Raw genomic sequence first — 24197 nt, forward strand, 5'->3', positions numbered from 1 at the left:
CTGATTCACTTTGTTATAGAGCAGAAACCAACACACCATTGTAAAGCAATTATACCCCAATAAAGATGTTTAAATAAATAAATAAATAAATGATTTTGATCCGTAAAAAAAAAAAAAAAACCTTTCCAGAACACTTACATCATCCCAAACAGAAACTTTACACCGTCTAAGGAACTCTCCATTCCCCCCTCCCTCCAGCCCCTGGCAACCTTATCCTATTTTCCATCTCTACGAACTTGCCTATTCCTGGTGCCTTACCTATGTGGACTCACACAGTATTTGTCCTTCTGTGTCTGGTTTATATCATCCGTGTTGTAGCAGGTGTCAGGATTTCCTTCCTTTTCAAGGCTGAATAATATTCCATGGTATGTATAGACCACATTTTGTTACTCCATCATCAGTTGATGGACACTTGGGTTATTTCCACCTTTCCACTATGCGAGTAATGCTGCTGGGAACATGGGTGCACAAATATCTATTCAAGTCTCTGCTTTCAGTTCTTTTGGGTGTATAACCCGGAGTGGAACTGCTGGACCATATGGGAATTCTATGTTTAATTTTTTGAGGAACCAAAACCCTGTTTTCCACAGCCGCTGCGCCATTTTACATTCCTACCGACAGTGCACATGGGTTCGTATTTGTCCACTTCCTTGCCAACACTCGTTGTTTTCTGTTTTTCTGACAGTAGTCATCCTAAGGGGGCACCTCCATCTATTTCTTAACCTCCAAGCCTCAGTTTCCTCATCCGCATACTGGGGACAAGGACCCTCAAGGGGCAGGACTCAAGGAGGAAACACACATACGGGACTTAGAATACCATATGGCCCATAAGAACTGCTCAGCAATGACAGCTAATGTTCCTGAAGGGGGGAGCCCCACCCCCCAACCCCAGGTGGGGGTCACAGAGCTACAAGGGTCAGTGCAGGCAGAATAAAAATCACACGCTTCCCTTCTCACCCATGTTCCCTGGGGATCAGCAACGGAAGAGACTAGACGGAGGGCGGGGCAAGTCCGTGCAGTAAGTGGAAAGACCTCTGCTCTCTCTGATCCCCTCCCCCTCCCCCTCCCCTCCACACACACACACACACACACACACACACACACACACACACACACACGCACAAAGCCTGCTTCCCTCCTGCGTTTTCTATTCTTGTCCTAAGTTCCGTCTATCTTTAGTTACTGGGTGATCAATATGGCAGGACGTTTATGGAAGAAGACAAGAAGGCAAGAAAGGGGCAGGGGGTCCAGGGAGGAGAAAACCAGGCGGGTGCCGGCTGGCCCAGGGCCTTGGATGAGAAGCCAGACCCCAGCAGCATCTGGGAAAGCCAGTGGATTCTCACACCTACCAAATTTTAAAATGGTATCTATAGTTCCTGTTCCCTTAATCAATGGTGTACAGATGAGGTGCACAGGACCTTCATCTGATGCATGGGACCTCTCTCCATCATCTCCCACCAACACCACCCTGCTCGGCTTGAATACCTCCAAGAATGGGGAACTCACTCTTCCTTTCCTGTCCTTGGCTGGCTAAGGCCCAGCTGGACTGGTTCCCTGGAGCCTCCAAGAGTTTTCTGGGTGGAGGACTTTGCCCTGGGGCAGGGCCTGAGGGTGAGAATAGGATGACCATTTCCCCTTCCCTCTGCCCCAGACCCAGAGTCAGCAGGCTGTTTACCCGGAGTTTGTCCAGATCCCAGGTGCCCGCCCTGCCAGAGGCCTGCAGAATACTGTGAGTGTAGCGGCTATGCTGTCACCGCTGTGAGAAGACAGGCAGGTCTCAGAGCAGAGGGGGCACACTGACAGCTTGTGAGCTGCCTTGGGTTGCGGGTGTGTTTTGCTTTACCCGCACAGGATTTTCAGTAGGTGCCAGTATTTCAAAAAGCAAGTGATTTCACATATATATCTGCTGTGTGCCTTCTCTCACAACATCAGAAGATGCGGCAACATCTGGTCTGCCTCTCTCCCTGACCTCTCCGGCCACCTAGCCAGAGGAATGGGACACTAGGGTAAGCTCTTCAAATATACCGTTTCACTGAAGCCTCACCCCAAGCTAGTGAGGTCGTTATCATATCTCCATTTTGCAGATGGGAAAACTGAGGCTTAGACAGGTTAAGGTGATCCAGCTAATCAGTGATGGAGGCAGGATTCAAACCCTGGTTGGTCTAATGATGCCAGCTTCTACCTGGGGGTCCCCAACTCTCCACTCCCTTGCGGAGATTTGTAAAGAATCTCTTCTGGACCTCGCCCCAAACTTATGGGATCCAGAGCTCTTAGCAGTGGGGCTGGGGAGCCCGTTGTTTTAAAATGCCCTCCTGAGGATTTCCCTGGCGGTCCAGTGGTTAAGAATCCACCTTCCAATGCAGGGGACGGGGGTTTGATCCCTGGTTGGGGAACTAAGATCCCACATGCCGTGGGGCAACCAAGTCTGCATGCCGCAACTAGAGAGAAGCCCACGCGCTGCAACGGAAGATCCCGCATGCCAGATCCCGCATGCGGCAACGAAGGACCCCACGTGCCGCAACTAAGACCCGACGCGGCCAAAAATAAAATAAATAAATATTTAAAAAATAAATAAATAGAGTAAAACGCTCTCCTGTATGAAGCTGGTTGGATGTGGGCCTGGCTGCCCTTGACCACTGTGTTGGGGGTGCAGGTGGGGACCTTGTCTCTTCTCCAAGCACCGTCTCATTCCTCCTCAAATCCGGTGTCGCCCCGGACTTGCCCAGTTAAAGCCAGCCGCTCTCCCAGTCCACACCTGAGTTTCCCTGTGTGTGGAAGGAGAAAATCGCTCCCGCCCCTTCCCAGCCTTCCAGGAATGGGAGCAACTTAATGGGCGGGACCCCCTCTTCTCTTTATCTCAGACCCAGAGTAAGCAGGACTGGCAAAGCTGTTTTGCCTGGTCCTGAAGGGAGGGGAGGCCGGTGGTGGGCCGGGACCTCCAGGTGCTGGAAGCTACTTTGCTCCCTGCACCGCTGCCCTGTGGGGCTGCGGTTTGCTCTCCTTCTTCCTCTCACCCCCTGATTTGTACCAGGTCCTCACCCCCAGGGGCCTGGGCTTCTCCATCTGCTCCATCCTCCTCCCCCAGAGCCAGGTGCTTGCTGGCTGGAAATAGCTGACGTGAGTGACAGGGCTGGAAGCACCCATGGTATCAAAGACCTTTAGATTCCATAGAGAGATGGACTTGAGCTTGGGCACACTAGGGTTGGACCTTGACTGTTTGGTGGTCAGTTTCGCTGTGTGATCTACTTATGTCCCCTGACCTCGGCCTCCTTATCTAAAAACACGAGGTGGAGGGGAATGTCGTCCCCGTGGGAAAGGCTCTATGGGGCGGAGATCAGGTCCGGCTTGCTCAATGCTCCAGCTTGTGGGGTCTTAGAGATTTAATAACCTTGTGGGAAGTGAATGACTATTGATTAACTAAGATGCATGTGAGCCCTGAGCTCACTGCTCAGCAGGAAAGGAGCCCATAGCAAACACTCAATAAGTATCAGCTACTATAGTTAGCAGGCCACAGGGGGAGGCACTGTGTAACTCTGGGTCATGAAATTCTGAGCAAATACCAGAACAGGTTCAGTCTGAAATCCCAGCACCCGACAGCCCGGGGATCCTCAGGTCACTACCAAGGGCATCATCTGGGTGGGCCCACGGGCACCTTTGCCACCCCATCCTGCCTCTCTGGCCTCTCTGGCTCCCAGGCACAGTTGGACTTTCCCACCTGGAATTTAAAAAAGAAAAGTAGAGGAAGTCACAGCCCGTTGCTGAAGCATCTGACCAGATCTAATTAATCGATTAGCCAAGCTGCCACTTTCCTGCCAACCAGCCGCCTGAAGAGTACTTACTTTATCTGTGAATTGATTGCGTGCTTTCACCACCACTACAGCTAATCCCCACCACCCACAGAGGCTGGGTGCCGGCGGGAGCTGGGAGCTGCCGGGCAGGGACCGCCCTGCCACGTTGCCAGGGAGGCACAGGCTCCAGGCAGCCCCAGGCCTCAGACAGGAAACTGAGGTCCAGAGAGGGGAGCAGAGGGGCGGGGCTGGAACCCAGCTCACCTGACCCCCAGGTCACCTGGCACCAGAACAGCCCTCTTGATCTAGATGAGGCTGCAAAGCTGAGACTCTTTCCTGCCCCCCACCTGTCCCTCTGTCCCTTCCTAAATACGATCTGCCCCACTTCTGCATCTCAGAGTCCCTCCTAAGAGAAAAATGACCTTCACCCCTGGCTGAGGTGTAAGGGGCACTACAGGTCCTGGCTGTCACCATCCAGCACAGACCCTGCAGCCGGCCTGGACCTTAGGACCCTGCACGAGCCGCCTAATGAAGGGGCAGGCGGGCCCTTGATTAGACTCCTGAAGATGAGGGACACCCCCATAGCAGCCCAAGGAGGTCAGAAAAGGGGCCACAGCCCCCAGAAGGGGTGGGGATCTTGTTCTGCTAAGCTGTTGTGTCTGCTAAGCTGTTGGGTCGGTGGATGGGAGGGTCTTAAGAGAACCAGACCATCGCATCCGCAGGGCTGGCAGAGGTCACCAAGATGGCCCACGGCCCAAAGCCTGCACACGGATCTGAGAAGCAGGAGCAGGACATTGATCCCTGACTCCCCGCTACCGCAACAGCTGCCACATATCAGGCGGTCTCCAGACCACTCCTGGTTTAAAATAGCCTGCCCCCCTGGGCTTCCCTGGTGGCGCAGTGGTTGAGAGTCCACCTGCTGATGCAGGGGACACGGGTTCGTGCCCCGGTCCGGGAAGATCCCACATGCCGCGGAGCGGCTGGGCCCGTGAGCCATGGCCGCGGAGCCTGCGCGTCCGGAGCCTGTGCTCCGCAACGGGAGAGGCCACAGCAGTGAGAGGCCCGCGTACCGCAAAAATAAATAAATAAATAAATAAAAAATAAAATAGCCTGCCCCAAGTGCGGGTGGGCTAGGAGTCACGGGTGTCAGAACCACAGGCCCCTGCATGTGCACCTGCCTCACTGCCACCTGCTGGCCTTGAACTGACCCCACCTCATGAATCGCTTGCCTTTGCCTTGGCCCACCTGGAATCCACACAGAGTCAAAGGAAAATAAACTGCAGACACAGCGGAAAACCAAAACCCCACACCACCCCTGCCCACCCCTACTCCGCAGGTGTGACCACAGTGAGACATTAGTACACAAGCTTCTAGCCTTTCCCCACATCCACGATGCTCCCGGGCCCGAAAGGGCTTCTTTCCAATGTCAACGTCAACAGAGAAATCATGTGTGTGGGCATATTACATATTTTACAAAAATGGGATTATACTATACACGCCATGCAGCAAACTGGTTTTTGCACTCATCAGTAATTATATACTCGGGCAGTCTGCAGAGCCTGTCGTGGAAAGCTGCCCAAGGTATGTTGTCCCAGCTGGGTTCTGGGTCAGCCCCTGCCCAAACTGGCCTAAGCCATGCTCCTGGCCCTAATTATGCCCCAACACCCTTGGGTCTCAACTTGGTCCTTCCTCAACCTGCCCCAGCTCTCGGACGCCATTATTTTGAACACTATGTATTTTATTCAATAAACACTTTTTTAGCATGTGTGACGTGCTAACCCACAGTCGTTTAAACTGCGATGTAATAAACACAAGCTCACAGTAGTTCTGAGTATCTCATCAACTCGAACTCTAACTCAATTAGCTTACCACGATGCAATGAGACAAGCATGTTCGTTATCATCCCTGTTCTACGGATGGGGAAACTGAGGCGCGGAGAGGTCCTCGTCCGGAGGCTCACAGCCCCGTCGATGGCAGAGCCGTGAATTCACCCCAGGCCATCTGGCTCCAGAATGCCTACTCCGACTGTCACAGCAGCGGTTCTCGAACGTGCGTGTATCCGAATCCTCCAGAGAGCTTATTAAAACACAGACTGCTGGGCCTCACCCCTGGGATTTACGGTACAGCAGGCCTGGCACGGGGCCCGAGAATTTGCATTTCTAACGAGTTTCCAAGTGACGGTAATGCTGCTGGTCCAGGAACCACACTTAGAGAGCTCCTGTGTTACATGCTGCTGCCCCTTATGATTGACCCCTTGGTTACCCGCGATGCCCCCCCACCCCAAAGCCTCGCTCTTGAGTGCAGACCAGGGTGTTATATCCATGGCTTGGGATAAACGCCTTGCCCCCACTGACCAGCAGGTCATCTGTCGAATGAACAGATGATCTGGGACAGCGTGCGACCATTTTATCATCTGCAATCTACAGAGTTCCTGGGAATCAAAGGCTGTTTTTACCTCCTGTGATGGTCCTTTGCCTCCCCCCAAAGTGTCCACAAAACATCTTCTTCTCCAAAGCTGTGAGTAAAGGACTAACTCGGCAGGGTTGGGTTGTCCACAGGCTACAGAGTCCAAAGAAAAGTCTGGCCCTTAACTAGCTCCTGGGAGGAGTTTATGAGCCTTGGAATGTCCTGCCTAATAAGAGTCTTTGTTTATCTGAGGCCTGGGGCCACTCCAGATAATTGACACTAATGATGTGATTTATGATGGCGGCCTGGGGCCATGCAGTATCAGCATGACCTGTGGGTCAAGGAATTGGGGCCCAAGGTCAACCACGTGGGCAGTCAGCCACGCCTACATAACCAATTCCCAACAAAACCCCTGGATACCCAGGCTCGGGCAAGCTCCCCTGGCTGGCGCTACTCCGCACGCGCTGTCACCGTTGCTGCACGGGGAGAGGATGACCGGAAGCTCGCCCTGCTCTCTCCCAGAGCCTGCCCTCTGAACCTTTCTCTGTTGCTGACTGTAATCTGTATCCTTTCATTGTAACAACAGCAACTGTGGGTCTAACAGCTTTGCTAGGCTCTGTGAGTCCTTCTAGCAAATCCTGGAGCCTGAAGGCGGTCTCGGGCACCCCCCAGACACAAGTGCCCGTTCATTGAGTCCGTGGCCAGTTACGTTGTACCTCCCGAGCACCAGGCTTTAGCTCAAACCCCACCCACACTGCCCAGGTCTGCTCAGCTCCACCCATCCTCTCCAGACCTCCCAGCCCTGTGGCTAGAGGTAGCCTGGGCCCTACGGAGGACATTCATCATCCAGCATTCACCTCCCTCCATGGAAAATCGCAGGTAGCCCCTTTGATGTAACACCAGGTAATGTCCCAGGTATCACGTAACATCCTAGGCCTCAGGTAACATTCCAGGTATCTGGTAATATCCTGGCAAGCAGGTAACATCCTGGGTACCAGGTCACCCCCGGGCCTTACCTGCCCATGACCTCGATGTTGGAGATGGCGTAGAAGTACTTGTAGAGGTTCTCGCGCTGCACATACGTGCCGCCCAGCGCCGGGCGCAGCAGCCGCATGCGCAGGTCGGTGAGGGTGAAGAATTCCTTGAGGCCCTTGGCGCTCTCCAGCCGCGTGTACAAGTTGTCCATGTTACGCAGGTTGGGGCCGGCGAAGATGGCGAAGCGGTCGCGCACCTCGAAGCGCACGTGCTTCTCCTTCTTGGAGCCGGCCCAGCGCGAGTACTCCTCCGTGCACAGCACCCGGTGGGCACCCGACGCCGACAGGTCGCGGGCGCGGCGGGCGGGCATGCCGAAGGCCTCCATGCAGTCCTCTGCGTAGAACTGGTAGGGCTGCCACGTGCGCCCGTTGTCCAGCGACTTCTCCAGGACCATGGCGGTGGGCCGGCCGTACTCGAACGTCACCACCACGTCGTCCGTCAGCTCCAGGCTCTTGTTCCACGACAGGGTGATGTTGGCCTCCAGCGGGCTGGGGTAGCGGCTCCAGGGGACGCTCTGCCAGTAGGTGGCCAGGCCCTCATCCTCCCTGTCCAACATGAGCCGGGGCGGGTGAGCCAGGTCCGGATTGGAGGCGTCACACTCGTTGCTGCACAGGTAGGGGTTCTCCTGCGGGTGGGGAGAAGACCAGGGTGGATGATGACTGTTCTGGGGGGCCCAGGAGCCTCGTCCCAGCCCAGCCCCGGTGTCTGCCCAGAGGTCTCAGAGCCTGTGCTCCGACGTCCGGGCACCAGGAAGCCTCTCTCTTCCAAAGCCCATAAAGACATGCAGCTCTATTGCCTCCCAAGAAAACATTCGTTCCTACTCTAAGCTCAGACAATCAAGAGGGGCGGGAGCTAGTCACTGCTCTGAGACCCTCCATGGCTCCCCACTGCCCGGAGGATAAAGCCCTACCGCTTTACCTCATTGACTCTGACCTCCTCCCACCATATCTGGAGCCACTGTTCCTGGCCTCCCACCTGAGCACTCCTGTCCTCCAAGCCTCCCTTGTCTGTGCCTCTGAGCCTTTGCAGATGGCATCCCCTCTCCTTGACATGCCCTTCCACTCTCTGTCTGCCTCCAAATTCCTACTCACACTTTTTTTGTCATCTTTATTGGAGTATAATGGCTTTACAATGGTGTGTTAGTTTCTGCTGTATAACCAAGTCAATCAGCCATATGCATACACATGTCCCCATATCCCCTCTGTCTTGAACCTCCCTCCCACCCTCCCTATCCCACCTCTCTAGGTCATTGCAAAGCGCCGAGCTGACCTCCCTGTGCTATGCGGCTGCTTCCCACTAGCTGTTTTACATTTGGTAGTGTATATATGTCCATGCCACTCTCTCACTTCGTCCCAGCTTACCCTTCCCCCTCCCCGTGCCCTCAAGTCTATTCTCTACGTCTGCCTCTTCATTCCTGCCCTTCCCCTAGGTTCTTCAGCACCATTTTTTTTAGATTCCATACATATGTGTTAGCATACGGTATTTGTTTCTCTCTTTCTGACTTACTTCACTCTGTATGACAGTCTCTAGGTCCATCCACCTCACTACAGATAGCTCTATTTTGTTTCTTTTTATGGCTGAGTAATGTTCCATTGTATATATGTGCCACATCTTCTTTATCCATTCATCTGTGGATGGACATTTGACTCTTGAAACATCTCCTACACAGAGACGCCTTCTCGACCCTTCAGACAATACAATTAGTAGCAACAGGAGGGGCAGTGGAAGAAGTCCACCTGGTGCCCAGCACATTATCTCATTTCTCTCCTGTTCAGTAACTAGCTAACCACCAATGCTCACAGTGTGGGAGTGTCAACTCCATGCTCGGGATGAAGCAACCCGGGCTTTGGAAGGTGGTGGCCCTTGCCCGAGGCCCTGCTAGGAAGAGCTGGGGGCCGCACTATGGCCTGTCTGTCACTGGGGCCTGCTCTCTGTCCCCACAGCATGCGTGTCTGCCTCACGCACAGCCCGGGTTCCTCTCAAGGGGGTGCGTCCTGTGGCAGTCCTTTCCTCGGCACGTGCCTGGCTGGCCCAGTGGGGGACACTGGCTGGGTAAGGCAGGGCACGGCCCCCACATGCTTCCTCTCCCCTCACCCCTGCCTCCAAAAGCTGGGCAGCCCACTCCCTGGCCCAGCGGGCTCCAGCTGGGGCTTCTCTCCTCCACAGTTCAAATCCATCCCCCGGGTCTGGTCTGCCGTGTGAACTCACCCAGAGGCCTGAAAATATCACTAACGTGGTGGTTGCCGGGGGTTGGAGGGATGAATAGTGGGGAGCCCAGGGAATTTTTAGGGCAGTGAAGCCATCTTGTATGACACTGTCATGCTGGATAAATGACATGGTACATTTGTGCAACGCCAGGAGGGAGCCCTACTGTCAACGTGGGCTTGCGGTAATAACGACACATCCATGTAACAAAGGTAGCACGCTAATGCAAGCTGTGGATAATGGGGCAGCTGTGTGGGGAACGGGTCTTAGGGGCTCTCTGGACTGTCTGCTCCATTTTCGGTAAACCTAAGACTGCTCTAAAAAATAAAGGCTATTAATTAATAGGAAACACCGTCACTGAGAACCGCACGCGCCCGGACCAATTGCAGCTCCTTTGATGAATATTTCAGGACCCTGGTTTGCTCAGACAAAAGCGGCTTCGATCTGAGTTAAAGCGTCACATTCTAAAAGGAGGCATTCGGCTCCCAGTGGCCGTGGGCGCCTTGTCTCCCGAGGGGCCGAGCCGGCATCACCGCAGCGACCCTGGGCCATCACCTTTGAAGCCTGTTAGTGGAGGACCAGCTCCTAGGCCACCCAGGGATCCTCAGCGGGCAGCTTGGCTCTGGGGTTTACTGAGGCAGGTCCCACCAAAATAGCTCTGTCCTGGGTCCCCTGTGGTACGACTATCCACCCCACCTGGCCAGACCTGCTGATTCCCAGGACCCGGAAAACTTGGGGTGGAAGGGGTACAGCATTGAGTCCACCCCCCTCACTGAGCAAATGGGGAAACCGAGGCCCAGGGTGGGGCAGGACTGGCCCAGGACTCCCTGAGGGTGGGAGGGGTTTGAGGACGAGCCTGCTTGTGTCCTGGACGACCTCAGAGGTGTTCTGGAACTCTAGGGACCTCACGCACAACATGGCAGGGAGAGGGGCCTGGCTCGGCCCGTGGGGGTCCAAGCTTCCCCGCACTCCAGCTGGTGCTCTTGTGACGTCGCCCGGAACGGGGAGAGGCTGAAAGGCCCCATGGGGATGGCTCAGTGGCTTGTAGAGTCCAGGCCTGGTGATGAAAGGGGGGCAGGCCTGCCTGTGGGGGACAGCCTGTTCCCCAGGCCCTCAGCTGGCTCAGAGCTCACACCTGGACACTGGGGACCGGAAGACACAGTTTGCACCCAAGTGGGCATCCTCCCCTCCCCCGACCCAGCAATCATCCTCTTCCCACAGCTTCCCTTCTTCTACTGCCCCTGGCAACTTGTTATGGAGTATACTGTGCGCCCCCACCCCCCAAATTCATATGTTGAAGCCTGAACCCCCAGTACTTCTGAATGTGACTGTATTTGGAAATAGGGCCTTTAAAGGTGATTACGTTAAAATGAGGCCCTTAGGGTGGGTCCTAATCCAATCTGACTGGGGTCCTTACAAGAAGGGAAAATTTGGATACACAGACCCCTGGGGCACGTGCACACAGAATGACCATGTGAAGAAGCAGCAACAGGGGCCCATGGGCAAGTCATGGAGAGAAGCCTCAGAAGAAACTAGCCTGCCTTGGTTTTCAAGGGTCAGACCTTGACCTTGGACTTCCAGCCTCCAGAACCTGAGAAAATAAATTTCTGTGGTTTAAGCCACGCAGGCCCTAGCAAACTAATACATGCCTCACCCCAAGTGAGCAAAGCGTGGGTCAGGGTGGGAGGAACGGCCAGACGCTCTCTCTGGGGCCCTCCTCTACCGGCCCGCTTCTCAATACGCTGGTACCAGGTGGCATCATGCTACTCTGCCCACCTGGAAAGCTATCCACCCAGCACTGAAGCTGGGCCTTTTCCCCGGCTGTCTCATCCCCTCTCACCTCTGAGCTTGTGCCCCTGCAGCTGCTTTCCCTCCTCTGGGTTTTTAGAGCTTTCCCTATGTACTTCCTCCAGGAAGCCCTCCTTGCCTGATTCACTTTTGAACCCAGTTCCCTCGTCATTCATCACAGGATTGTTAGTGTGCTTATCTGGGACAGTGTAGTGAAGCCTCCCTATAGGGCTTGGACCTCAGTGACCAGTCACTAAGTTACAGTTATTTGGTCATCTTATTAATTAGTTATTAATAGAATGATAATTAGATTAATAGTCATAGACCTCATATGGAATGTTGATATTATTCCTGTCAACCCCCAGCTGCTGTGAAACACCTCACCTCTCCCCTGGTCCTTTTTTTTTTTTTGGCCACACTGCGTGGCTTGTGGGACCCTAGTTCCCCGACCAGGGATTGAACCTGGGCCCTCCGCAGTGAGAGTGTGGAGTCCTAACCACTGGACCTCCAGGGAAGTCCCTCCTCTGGTCCTTCTCCATCCCCCTGCCTACGTTCCCTCACCTGCCCAGCCTCCTGTGGTCCCCATGGCGGGATATTGGATCCCTCACGCCCCCCCCCACCCCTGCGCCCGGCCTGTCTGTCATCAGGAAGACTGACACAGCCAGCTCTGCAGAGGGACGGGGGGCTCCAACCTGGCTGCCCTAGCCTGCAGGGCTCACTGCCCCCCCCGCCCCCGCCCCGGCCTCAGCCCGGGAAGCAGATGGTCAGAAACTAATGAATCAGCCTGTGTATTTACCAGCTCTGCTCCTGCTGCGGAGTGAGCGGGCTTAATCAACAGCGAGCACAATAAATAAATCCCAAGCCATCGCCAACACAATTCCCTCTCTCCTATTTCTCTTTTTCTTCCACTGCCCTCCCACCCCAAGATCTCGGAATTCCATTTAACCGTTGAGGGGCCAGAGTGCCCCCGACTGAAGGCAGCTTCACGCCCACGGTCCTTCCCGAGCGCCACGGGCTCATACCCTCATTTTCCTCCTGTCCACTAGGGAGGATGCCGAGGAGGAAGCCTGGGGTGCAAAGGCCGTTTCACCCCCGAGCCCCGCACCCTGAGCGCTGCTGATCGCTGAGAGTGTGAGGGAGGGGCCGGCAGGGGGGCCAGCTTTGGCAGGCCTCCTAGGTCTGCACATTTCTACTCTATGAGATCAGATTAACTAATCACCGTCAAGATAAAGTGGCCTAATACCGGGGAGAAAGAGCCAGGGATGTTTGGGGCACACCCCTAACTCTCAGGATGACAGCAGGGCCAAACTTTGATATTATCAAAAGTTGTCATTGTTTCTTTAGACATTTCATGAATATCACCAAAACCAAAAAAATCATACTCCTGTTTAAAAACCTTAGGATGGGGGCTTCCCTGGTGGCGCAGTGGTTGAGAGTCCGCCTGCCGATGCAGGGGACACAGGTTCGTGCCCCGGTCTGGGAGGATCCTGCATGCCGTGGAGCGGCTGGGCCCGTGAGCCATGGCCGCTGAGCCTGTGTATCCGGAGCCTGTGCTCCGCAACGGGAGAGGCCACAACAGTGAGAGGCCCGCGTACCGCAAAAAAAAAAAAAAACCTTAGGATGTTCTCTGGAAAAATGTAACACATCACGTTTTCCACTTAGGGGACTCGTGGGGTCCCATTTCCCCAGTTAGGAACCCCCGTTCTGAAGTCAAACAGTTAAGGAAACTGGTGTTGGGGTCTGAAAGCCTTGGCCTCAATCTTGGCTCAACCCCTTGAGGCTGTGTGACCTTGAGAAAGTTGCTTTGCCTCTCTGAGTCTTTATTTTCTCATCCAATATCACATGAGATAATCTGTATGAAATGCCTAGAAAATGTCCTCAAATGGTAGCAATTATGATTAAATAGCAGCTTCACGTACACTAGGTCAAGGGTTTTCCCAGCAACCTTCCAGGGGAAGAAGTAAGGCTGAAGGGCACCTGGCTCCTTCACGGCAAAGCCAGGAACTTCGCACACGACATTGACCACGGTGGGGACTGCTGGCTTGAAAGGGCGTGACGATCATGACATTCACTGAATGCCAACCATGGGCCAGGGCGGGCTGGGCACTGCACATCCATCCCGGCCGCATCCTCCCGGCACCCCCAGGAGGTAGGGCATCTCCATTTCCCAGACAAGAAACCAAGTACTTGCCAGCCCTGCATCACTTCCTCTGGATCCTGTGGGACCCCAGCAAGGAAATCTTGGGGAAACCAAGCCCATCATATCTGTGGCTCACTTATCTCTACAGATACACAAAGGCAACTCACCTGCAAAGTGGGGCAGCACAGCTGGAGGGGTGAAGGCCGGGGTGCAGGGCGAGGGGAAGGCAGTCAGCCTGGGCACCAGCACAGCAGAGAACAGGGTGGGGACAAGTCTCCTCCACAGACACTGAGCAGGAGTCACCTGGACCAACTGTTCTACAGAGAAACATTTCATACCAGGCTTTTCATTGAAGAGACCTTGCAACTGTCTCTTCAGTGCTTTTGTTTTTATGTTATTTTTTTGTGCAAAGGGTGCAGCTGGAGTCAGAGTCAGAGGCCAGGCTGTAAAGAGCAGGGACAAGCTACCAGCAAAAAATATCATCGAGGGCTTCCGTGGTGGCGCAGTGGTTGAGAATCCGCCTGCCAATGCAGGGGACACGGGCTCGAGCCCTGGTCCGGGAAGATCCCACATGCCGCGGAGCAACTAAGCCCGTGCACCACAACTACTGAGCCTGCGTGCCTAGAGCCCGCGAGCCACAAATACTGAGCCCGCGAGCCACAACCACTGAAGCCCACGTGCCTAGAGCCCGTGCTCCGCAACAAGAGAAGCCACCGCAATGAGAAGCCCGCACACCACAACGAAGAGTAGCCCCTGCTCGCCGCAACTAGAGAAAGCCCATGCGCAGCAACGAAGACCCAACGCAGCCGATAAATTAATTAATTAATTAAGTTTTTAAAATGAAAAAGTTTACAAATATATATATCATCGAGTGGGAAAGCTGACTGTTAGCAGAGATGGAGGTAACCTGCCTGGGGGAAGTCTGGCTATCTGTCTTTCTGGGTCCTTAACCATGGAGAGCATGGACGGGGCAGTCACCGGAATTGTAAGCAAGTCTTAGGAGGAGGAATAAACAACTTCATGCAGACTGGCCTTGCCATCCAAACCTGTGTTGGGACAAAATCACACCACTGCCGGACACCGCCAGATCAGGTCCGGGTCTTTGCGGAGTAGCGGGCCACAGTGTGTCGGGAAGGGCTTTGCCCTCTGTAACTGGGAGGGCGGGTACAGGGCTCGGCCGCTCACTGGGCACTTGAGCAGTCGCTCCACTGCCGTGAGCCTTAGGTTCCCAACTGCAGGGGAAGTACTAGGAGGGCCGTGGCCGCCCCCCCCCCCCGCCTCCTTCCCCCCTGCAGCCCAGACCTTGGCACTTTCTGGGGACTCAGGAAAGCTCTGTCCAGTGAATCAAAGTCCAGGGAGGCTGCGCATGCTGACTTCATGGGCGGTCCTGAGAATTGCACCAGGTGCCACGTGGCAAGCACTCTGGGTGGCCCGGGCTTGTGGACAAGGGATGTAGGGAGAGCATCTTGACTATCACCGGCCCCGTGGCCTGGGCCAAGCGCAAGGTCCACGGCCATGCTTAAGCCCTGCATATGCTTTATCCTGGAGGATGGGGTCCTTTTACTTACATTCTGCAAAGGAAGGGGACTGAGCAATGTCTCAAGGTCACGGGGCTCCGCGGTGGCCGAGGTGGGACAAGAAGCCAGGGTGTCGGGCTTGGACACAAGTCAGGAACTGTGCCCCTCACCCAGAGGGAAAGGCGGCTGGCGCCCCAGCCGTGCGCCACTCCCCAGAGGCTCGGGTGTCACCGAGGTGTGTGGGCGAACCCAGGGAACAGTTTAGCAGCTGACAGATTTTTTTGAACCTGTCTGCCAAGTTGCTAGCTGAAGTCTCTTCCTCAGCCCCACCAACCTCAGCTGGGGCTGGGGCATCTGCGGGTGGGAGGCTGGAGGCGGGGGGCTGCCAGGGAGAGCCCTGGGCAAGGGGGGCTGGGCAAGGACTCGGAACATGGCCTTCCCCGGGGACCCTGGCGGGGCGCTTAGGGGAAGGCGGGGCAGCACAGCTCCGTCTTACAGAACAGGACTTAGGCAGGAGCAACAGTGGGGGGAAGTCAACCCACAGAGGAGCTAGCCCCACCTCTGCCTTGGATGACGCTTCTAGAACTTCAGGGGGAAACTCTTTGGGCCTGGTCGCCGACCCATGAGATCATGGAGTTGGGATCCCGGAGACTGTCCCTGACCCCGTGTGTGACCTTGGGTGGGGCCTTGCCCTGCCTGTGCCTTGGTTTCCCCATTCATGAAACGACTGAGCTCTGACTCTCACCTACCCAAGTCCAAGTTCCTCGGTCGCCCACACCAGTTCGATGAAAGGATGCAGAGACACATCCCCATGCCCTCATCCCAGGGAGAAAGCCAGGGTGCCGGGGGAATTCTCCTTAACAAATTATTTCCTATTTATTGGTAAGAAAAGTTGCAGCGGGGATAAATTATTAACAAATCGGAAACGGAGATTCTGTTGGGAGCCGATTCTAATGCTAGCCGCGCTGAGGTCTCTAACTCTCTCCTCCCTCCCTCCCTCCCTCTGCTCCTCCCCCTGCCCCGCCCCCCTTCTCCTTCTGCGGTTTCATTGATCCCTGTCCCGCCTCTAACTCCTCCCAACCCGATCCCCCAGGCCTCTCTCCCTTCCCTTTTTCTGGTTTCTTTCCCAAAAGCCCTGGACAGCAGCAAGGTCACCCTTCCCTGCTCGTGAATCAGCAGAAACCGACCCTCCTGTTATTTCGGGGCAGGAGCTGCAGCTGGCCAGGGAGGCTCCTCTTGTAATTTTCTGGTTTTGTTTCTCCTTGGAGCCGTTTCTTCCCAGCCTGGCCGTTACTCAGGCAGGGAAAGGTGTCTTCCCAGGGCTCATCCATCCTGGCAATGACTCTCCAGAAGCCACAGTGATGTCCTCCCCACCCCCACCCCAGACCCTGATCCCGAGCCAGCCACCGTGGGCATCTCCTGGTCCAAGGTCTGCCTTGGACCCGGAGTCACGGGCCACCTCCTGAGGCTGGCCTGGCCAGGCCGTAACTTAGGAAACGCACTTCAGTTCTGCAGCTGCTCGGAGCAGCCCTCCACTCTGCTCCAGCCCCCCTTTCATTTCACCCCTGCCCACATTTACCTCCTTCCGGAACCTTCCGAGACTGAGACTGGACTCTGGGACAGCAGGGGCCGGGTCTGGCTCATCCTTGCCACCCCGCACTCCCAGCAGTGATTTGCACAAAGTGGCATTTGAAAAGTATTTCCAAACTCGGTGAGGATCCTTGACAGTTGGATCTAAGGATAGTATCTGTTGAGCAGTTATTCAACATGCCCTTTTCTTCTTTTTTTTTTTTTAATATTTTGGCTCCACCGCGAGTCATGCGGGATCTTCTTTCCCCAACCAGGGATCGAAGCCGTGCCCCCTGCAGCGGAAGCGCAGGGTCCTAACCACTGAACTCCAGGGAAGTCCCAATGCGCCCTTCCTAACGTGCCTCACTGGATCCCATTGCTCTGATGCGACTCAGAGAGGGTAAGCGACCCTCCCGGCATCACCCAGGGAGGACTGTGCGGTTACTGAGGGGAGTGGAAAGCAGCCGGCCCAGGTGCTGTTCTAGCAGCGGGGCAGGGACCCACTTCCTCAGTCCTCCTCGCCCTGACCCTGACTTCCCCGACAGACCCAGCTAGCCAGCCTTTCTGACCACCTGAGGCATAGGGCTGCCCCGGCGGACGAGCTGTCCAGGAGACGGACAAGGACGCAACGGCAAACGCTGCTTCCACCACTGCAGACCCAGAGAGGCTGTCCATCAGCTGAACAGCCAGAGAGGGTGGGGTGAGGTCTTGCCAAGACTCTGGCTAGACAAGGGTTAATCTCTCCAGGAACTCAAAATTGTATTCCTTAAAAAAAAAGGAAATATTTCACTCCGTCCTGGGCATATGCAGATTCTTGCCACAGCCAGATTTTTAGGAGTGTTTGGGGTGGGAAATTCTATCCCAGCTGAAGAGTGCCTGGGTTGATCCCTGTAGGACCACCCCGCCACGGGCACCTGCTGCACCCCAGCCCCTCACTGGGTACCACATAACTGATCAGATCCACGTGGGCATCTCTCTCAGACAAGGGATGGCAGCTCTTCATTTGCATACCTTCCACGACAGGGAGCTCATTACTATAAAAAGCAGATAGGCCAATCTGGACTGCTGGCTCCTTAGAAAGTTTGGCGATGTATTTGGACTCACACTCTGCATATTGCCTTTGCTCCAGGCCCCCTTTCTTCTACGTGTTTGTCCTCTTTTCTCTGGTTATGCTGTAAACATTTTCTAATTGATTAGAAAAAGGAGAGTGAGAGGCCGGATTAGCCCAAGCCCTCCTCTTCCCCCGTGCCAGGAGCTCAAACGCTTCCCCACCAGGGCCAGCGGGAAGGCTCAGCGTTCCTCCTCGCCCCGCCTCGCACGCAGACTCCACCTGTTCATCCGAGGACCCGCCTGCTTGGCGGTGGCCCTGGCCTCTCCCCATCCTCCCTGCCTGCCCACCCCACTCCCCATCCGAGGCTCGCCACCCAAACAGCTCAACGCTTTCGTGGAACACATTTAGAAAAGAAGTAAATAAAAGTAAATAGGGAGAGACAGAAGGACAAAAGAAAGAAGGAAAGAGAGAAAGAGAGAGAAATCGGGGCAGGGTGGGGGGAAGGGCACAGAGAGGAAGAAATGCTGCATTCAGAGAAGCTGGGTAAAGTGCATTATTGATTGAGGACTTAGAAAATGCTTAGAGAGTAGGAAAAGCGCCCTGCTCTTTAAAAGCTTGTACAAAGCAGAAGCTAGACACAGGAGCCTTCCCAAAGAGGGCCTGCTCTGCTGACATGAATATTTTATCACGGAGGAAAAAAAGCGGCTTGGAGGATGCAGTAGTGGGGGCGGGGGGCGGGGAGGCAGGGGGACGAGCAGCCCCCTCCGAGGGGCCTGGCTGGAGCACTCAGGGGAGCCGCCTTCCCCAGACCCCTGGGGCCTTTGCAGAGCCCCTCTCCTCCTCTCTGAGAGCTGCCCTTGGTTTTCTTGCTGAAGAGCAATGGGGCCTCGGTGGGTCCTGAAAGAGCCCCAAGGCTGGTGGGACCACCGGCTGAAAGGGGAGGGTCCAAGAGGGTTGATCCCGGCAGCCCCCTCCCCTGACAGTTGTCCTGTCCACCCCCTGCCGCCACCAACCCCTCCGGCCTCCCCGCCCCGACCTGCCACCAGGCACACTCTAGAAAGCAGCCGTGCGCTTCTGCACCCCAGAGCTGCACCCCGGAGCACCCTCTTCGGATAAATTCCAAACCCAAGCTGGTCCTGGCTCTGCCCACCTCGCCCACCTATCTCGCTTCTCATCTTGCCTTGCTTCCGTTTTTCTTTTTTAAACTTCCCTACTGAGTATTTTTCTTAGCACCAGACATTGAGATCGTGATTTTTCGTGTGAAATTTCCTTTCCTCTATTCATGACGATCCTAATAATTATTTTCAAAACGGAGAAGCCAAGGCACCGATAGGTTAGAAAACCTATTCAATGGCACTTTGCTGAGCAAAGGGCAGAACTGGTGTTAGAAGCTCCACGATATATGCTCTATAAGGAGCCCGCTATGCTACCCTGCCTCAGCCCGTAGGGTCACTCCTTGGTTTCGGGAAGATGAAATGAACTTCTGTGCCACGGAGCCTACAAAACGTATACAAAATTCTTACAACTCATTGTATGATCCCATTGAGGTCAATTTCCACCTTGTTTTGGACCCCGGAATCTCTCCTTCCTATCTTGATGCCCATCCCCCATCCCACCTGGGCTTCGCCACCTCTGTCTGGAGCTCCTCTCCTCCACCCCTTTGCAGGTGTCTGCTAACCCTCCCTTCCTCGGAGAACACCCTGGCCAACACCTCCCTCCCCGAGATGGGCACTTGATCGGTTTTCCTTAGCGACTTCTTCTGTTAATTACTGTGTGGTCCCCTCCCCACTGTGTGCTCTGTGAAGACAAGAGTGGGGCCTGTCACACGCAAGATGCTTAATTAAGGTTTGCAGAGCGACTCCCCCTCCCAGGCGGGTCCCCTCTCCAGGTCCTCCGCATTGAAAAGGAGGTGTCAGGAGTGGATGCAGCGCCTGGACGGATGGTACCTGACTGTGCCAATGGCCACAAGCTGAGACTTTCTAGGGCTTCTTCTTGCTGGTCTCTGAGGCGTAAGAAGTGGCCGGGTAGAGGAAAGAGAAAGAAGTGTCTGGGCCTGCCCCACCCCCGGGCACAACTGGACAGGTGCATCGCTCTACCGATGAAGCCCTTGGTGGTGGTGAGAGACGCAAGCCTGAGCTGGTAAGGTTTCATTTGTTTATTCCTTCACTTATTCAACAACTATCTCTAATGTGCAAAATGGTCCCGAAGAAGCAGCCATCAGACCTGGCTGCCCATCCACATCCTTGGGAAGAAAGAGATGAAAGTGTCTCTGGGCACTAAGACCAGAAGTTCTGCTCCAGGTTGAACGCAAACCAAGCCACCAAACAACCAACCACTCAAAAGCCCCTGCAGTGACTCAGATGCCTGGCCAGGTAGGGGCGCCTGCTACAGTTGGTCCAAAGAAGGGCACCTGTACAGTGATGTCAGCCCAGCTCTCACCATCATCCCTGCTTTATAGCTGAGGGGACTGAGGCCCCCAGAGGCAGGCACTGACTCAAGGTCATACCTGCAGTAACCTTTGACCCCTTATAGGAGCATTGACCACCGTGCTGTGACCACCAGAGTATGGCACGGATGACAAGCCTGGAGGGGAACTGGCTGGGAAGGTCAGGAAGGCTTCCTGGAGGAGGTGGGGTTTCAGAAGGACAGGCCCACAAGGGGGGGTGGGCTGGATATGGACAGGTGGAGGGAGATGTGACCGGGCTGTGGGGAGGGTGCGCTATGTAGCGGGATCAAGAGAAGGGCCAGACCAGACGTGCAAAAGCCACAGGTAGAGAGGAGTTAATGTGCTTGGATGGACCAGGAGCCTGGTGGGCAGCAGGAGATAAGGTGGAAGGGGAGGCCTGGAGCCAGCCGGCAGCCTTGACATTTAGCAGCTGCAGGGAAAGCCCTGACTCTGGCTGGGCAGCCTCCTTTCAGAAAGAGAGGTTAAGAACCTGGGAACAAAGGGTAAGGTGGTGGCCAGCACCCTTCAGGTCCCAGGAAGCCAGAGCAAGGATGGGGTGCCTGCAGCTCAGATGGAAGGAAAGATTCTGAGAGCAATCTCTCTCCCCCTGTAGTCTTTGAACTCAAAAAACCAAGATGCTTAAGATGAAAAGACAAGATGCTTATAGCTGGAAGGGACCCAGTGCCGTCCTGGGCAAGACTGAAATGTTGGTTCTCAAACTTGGTTTCATCCTGGGACCACCCAGCTTGAATAAATCCTCGGCCCAGGCCCACCCTAGAGACTCTGCAGTAGCAGGTGGGGCTGCAGCCCCGGCAGGTTGGGGGGATGTTAAGAGCTCCCAGGTGAGTCCACTGTGAGGCTCAGCTGAGGACACTCAAGTGGGATGGGGACCCGGACAGAACCAAGAGTCTGCACAGCTCCCTGTCCCCTGCCTTCACTCCTCTGGAGTCCCAGCGGGCCATCTGGGTTTGGGGCCTTCAGAAAGGCTGTCTCAAGGTTTAGGAGACCCGGGGGCAAAGAAGGAGAGAGCCCCCAAATCTGAACCCCTATCCCTGCTGTGGAGACACCCCTTAGAGTGGTTCTCACGTTGACTCACCTCGGGGAACCCCGGACCAACCGCATCAGACCCTCAGGGGTAGGTCCCTTCCCAGGCATTGGCTGGTTACAGCTCCCCAGGAGACTCTGACGTGCAGCCAAGGTCAAGGCCACAGCCCGGAGGACCCTTCGATGGGACAATTCTCCATCTTGGAGCGGCACCTGGCTCCCAGTCTTGCTTTCCTTCCGCTCCCCATTCCCATGCCTCTCCCCCAGGCTGAGAGGCAGCCAGACCCTTGGGGAACCCACGGGTGGGAGGGGCGGAGCTGCCGGGTGCAAGCAGGCCCAGTGGAAGGCAGATGCCTGGCTCCCCGCCCCCACTTCCCTCCACCCTCTATTTTTAGGTCCATTATTGTCCATTCTTGGGTGTATTTTTTCCCCACTCCTTCCCCAGAAAAACAGATCGGATTCCTCCAGGCAAAGCCATCTCGCCTTCCCTGGAGCTGGTGCGTGGGAGCCCACACACTGCCAGATAGACATGAAATAAGTGAATTATCAAATCATTGGATTAGCAGACTCCATCATGTCTCAAGGGGTAGAGGGGGTGGGCAAAAGGCTGCCGCCATTCCTCCCCAGCCCTCCTTGCTCAAGCTGCCGAGGAGTGCTGGGGGAGGAGGGGCAGACAGGGACAGTACACTCCCCCAGCAAAATGGCCACACATACGCGCACGCACGCGCACACGCACATACACACACGACAACCACCTCAATCCAACCGTGAGATAGAGATTCAGAGCGCCTCAGGTCAGCTAAACAGCCTGGTTAGGAGCTAGGCACTGGGTCCAGGGAGCCTGGAGTGGAGGTGCCAGGCTCCTCTACTTGGAAGCTGTGTGACTTTGAGCAAGTGGCTTAACCTCTCTGAACCTCAGGTTCCTCATATTGAAAATGGGTATAAATATAGGATCTGTCGTTAAGTGTTCTGGGTGGGTTCAACGAGCAGCTTCAGGTCAAGTGCTTGGTATGCAGTAGGCACTCAATAAATATGAGCTTTTGCTGGTCTGAAGAGGTGGTGGAAGAGGTGGAATCAAGAAAAGCCTCAGGCAACAGGATCAGTCAGTTACAAGAAGACAAATGGTGATTTTCCTGAGCTTAAGGGCCCCCAGAGGGAGCATAGGGGCCCACAGGGGCCCACATGTGGACTCAGGGTGGTCTGGGAAGCCTTGTGAGTGTTTGCAACCGTGTGTGTGTGTGTGTGTGTGTGTGTGTGTGTGTGTGTGCGCGCGCACGCGCACGCACACACATTGTTCCAGGAAGAGCACCATGGATTCTCAAAGGGGCGGAGACCCCGCCAGAGAAGGAGGCACTGCTCTGGGGTTTTGCAGCTGAGCTGAGGTTGGTGTCCTGCCTCTGCCCATCCCTTCCGGGTCCTCCAGTGCCTGGGAGGTTATTGCTCTCTCCATGCCTCTCCCTCTTCCTCTCTCTAAGTCTGAAAGTCCCAAAAGCCAGAAGCAAGATCTAGGAATGCAGTGGGGTCTGGAGGGTGAATACATAGACCCTCTCTGGTGAAGGCAGGAAGTTTACATCCCAAAGCGGGGACGAGATCCAAGGGCACCCAGCCCCTGGCAGCCAGTCCAGTGTGGAGCCTGATCCCCAGAAGCCCAGACCCAGCAAGACGCCAGCCTCGGAGCTGTTGGCAAGGGGTTTTAGATGGTGCTTGGGGTGGGAACAGGGCATGCTCTTTGGCCCACTGGCTTCTCCTCCTGCCGTCACCTGCCTTTGCTGTCTCTTGATTCCCCAGAAGGAGCGGACAATTCAGGAACCTGCAGTCTCCCACGTGGGCACCATGCCCTTTCTGTGGGCTCAGGCGGGGGTGCGCTGCTGTGGCTGACAAGGCTCTGGGGTTACCTGCAGGCTCCATCTCTCATTCTCCTCCTTTTCATCTTTTGCCCCAAAACGGACTTCTGCTACAACCGAGGGGAAATGCCCTGGTCGTGTTTCATTTCCTTTTATTCCCCTGGTTGACACTTGGAGTCAAGTGGACCAATGATTCAGGCAACAGGAGGGAGCTGGAATGCAGGACCGAGGGGGTCCAAATTGTCCCAAAGCCCCCAGGACAAACTGCGCTGGGGGAGAAGAATGCCAGGTCCTTGCAGACGGGCCCAGGACGCTTTAATAGGAAAGGCAGCTCTAGAAAGCCCCAGGTGTAGATCTGGAGGGATCCACAAACGTGGATTTAATTCCTTCCTACCAGCGAGGCCCTGTGGGGTGACGTGGTTGCACCTTGGGATCTCGGGTCCCCAAGGACAGTGATCCCGACTTCTGACAAGGCAGGATGGGACAGTGGTCAAGGCCGCGGAGACAGATCCTGGCTTTGTCGCTGCTGTGCAAACTTGGGTAAGTCTCTCCACCTCTCTGAGCCTCCCCCCCTTCATTTGCAGTATACCCGTCCCAGTGCTGCGGAGAAAACACAAACGCCATGCACAGAAAGTGCACATGCAGGGTCCCCGGCCCACAGGGAGGCCTCGGGAAATGGCAGCCAAAACCCACGAGATGGGGCGGGTGGGAGAAACACCAGCGTGTGGTGAGACACATGAGAGTGTATCCCCGGCTCTTGCTTCCTGAAGCTCCCACCTGCAGGCCGGGGTTGGACCACATGCACCCCAGCCTGACATCGGAGGGTAATCGCCGAGGCTGACTTTGATCCCTAACCTTCTGCCCCCCATCCTGCCTCACCCCTGGTCTTGCCCACCTCCCACAAACATCCCCTTCCTGTCCACCTTTCACAGTGCTGCCACAGCAAGGAGAACCACAGCTAGTGGACGGGCCAGGGCAGGGGCCTTAAGATCCCCAGGGCCTGCAAGAGCCAGCTCTGAGCAGGGCTGGGTCACCAGGGGCTACACACAGGTGTGAGAGCTCACCTGAGCAGGCCAGAGAGCAAACTTTAACCTTACGGCCATGCCTACCCTGAAGGTGTGGCTTCACCGCGCGCTGGGAGGCATTCCAGGTCCCCCACCGAATGCCACCGCATGTGGTCAAATCCAGGAGGTGACTGGATGTACGGGGACCTGGCGTGGAGGGCCTCATGTCCCCAGGGCTCCAGTCCATGGCTGACGGTTGAACCTCCCGGGTCTCCTGCTCCCTCACTGGGGCCCGAGGAAGTCAGTCCATCCCGTTGGGCCTCAGTTTCCCCATGTAGGAAATGGGGCAGAAGTTGGACG

The 24197-nt window shown here is 55.5% G+C and overlaps 1 protein-coding gene and 1 non-coding gene across 3 annotated transcripts in view; both read right to left on the minus strand.

The window, feature by feature from the left end:
• Positions 1 to 24197, minus strand: part of NTNG2 (netrin G2) — a 74441-nt gene that overhangs the window by 34694 nt on the left and 15550 nt on the right. For both annotated transcript variants that reach the window (XM_027104463.1, XM_027104462.1), the window contains exon 3: positions 7211 to 7854. In XM_027104463.1, coding sequence (XP_026960264.1) covers positions 7211 to 7854 — 644 coding nt within the window. The remainder of the gene's footprint in view (positions 1 to 7210; positions 7855 to 24197) is intronic.
• Positions 11664 to 11736, minus strand: TRNAE-CUC (transfer RNA glutamic acid (anticodon CUC)). Its single transcript has one exon. It is a non-coding gene; the product is annotated as a tRNA-Glu (tRNA).

The sequence above is a fragment of the Aethalodelphis obliquidens genome, unplaced genomic scaffold, assembly GCF_003676395.1.
Source record: "Aethalodelphis obliquidens isolate GAN/ISIS:26980383/991018 unplaced genomic scaffold, ASM367639v1 scaffold7, whole genome shotgun sequence".
Taxonomy (NCBI): domain Eukaryota; kingdom Metazoa; phylum Chordata; class Mammalia; order Artiodactyla; family Delphinidae; genus Aethalodelphis; species Aethalodelphis obliquidens.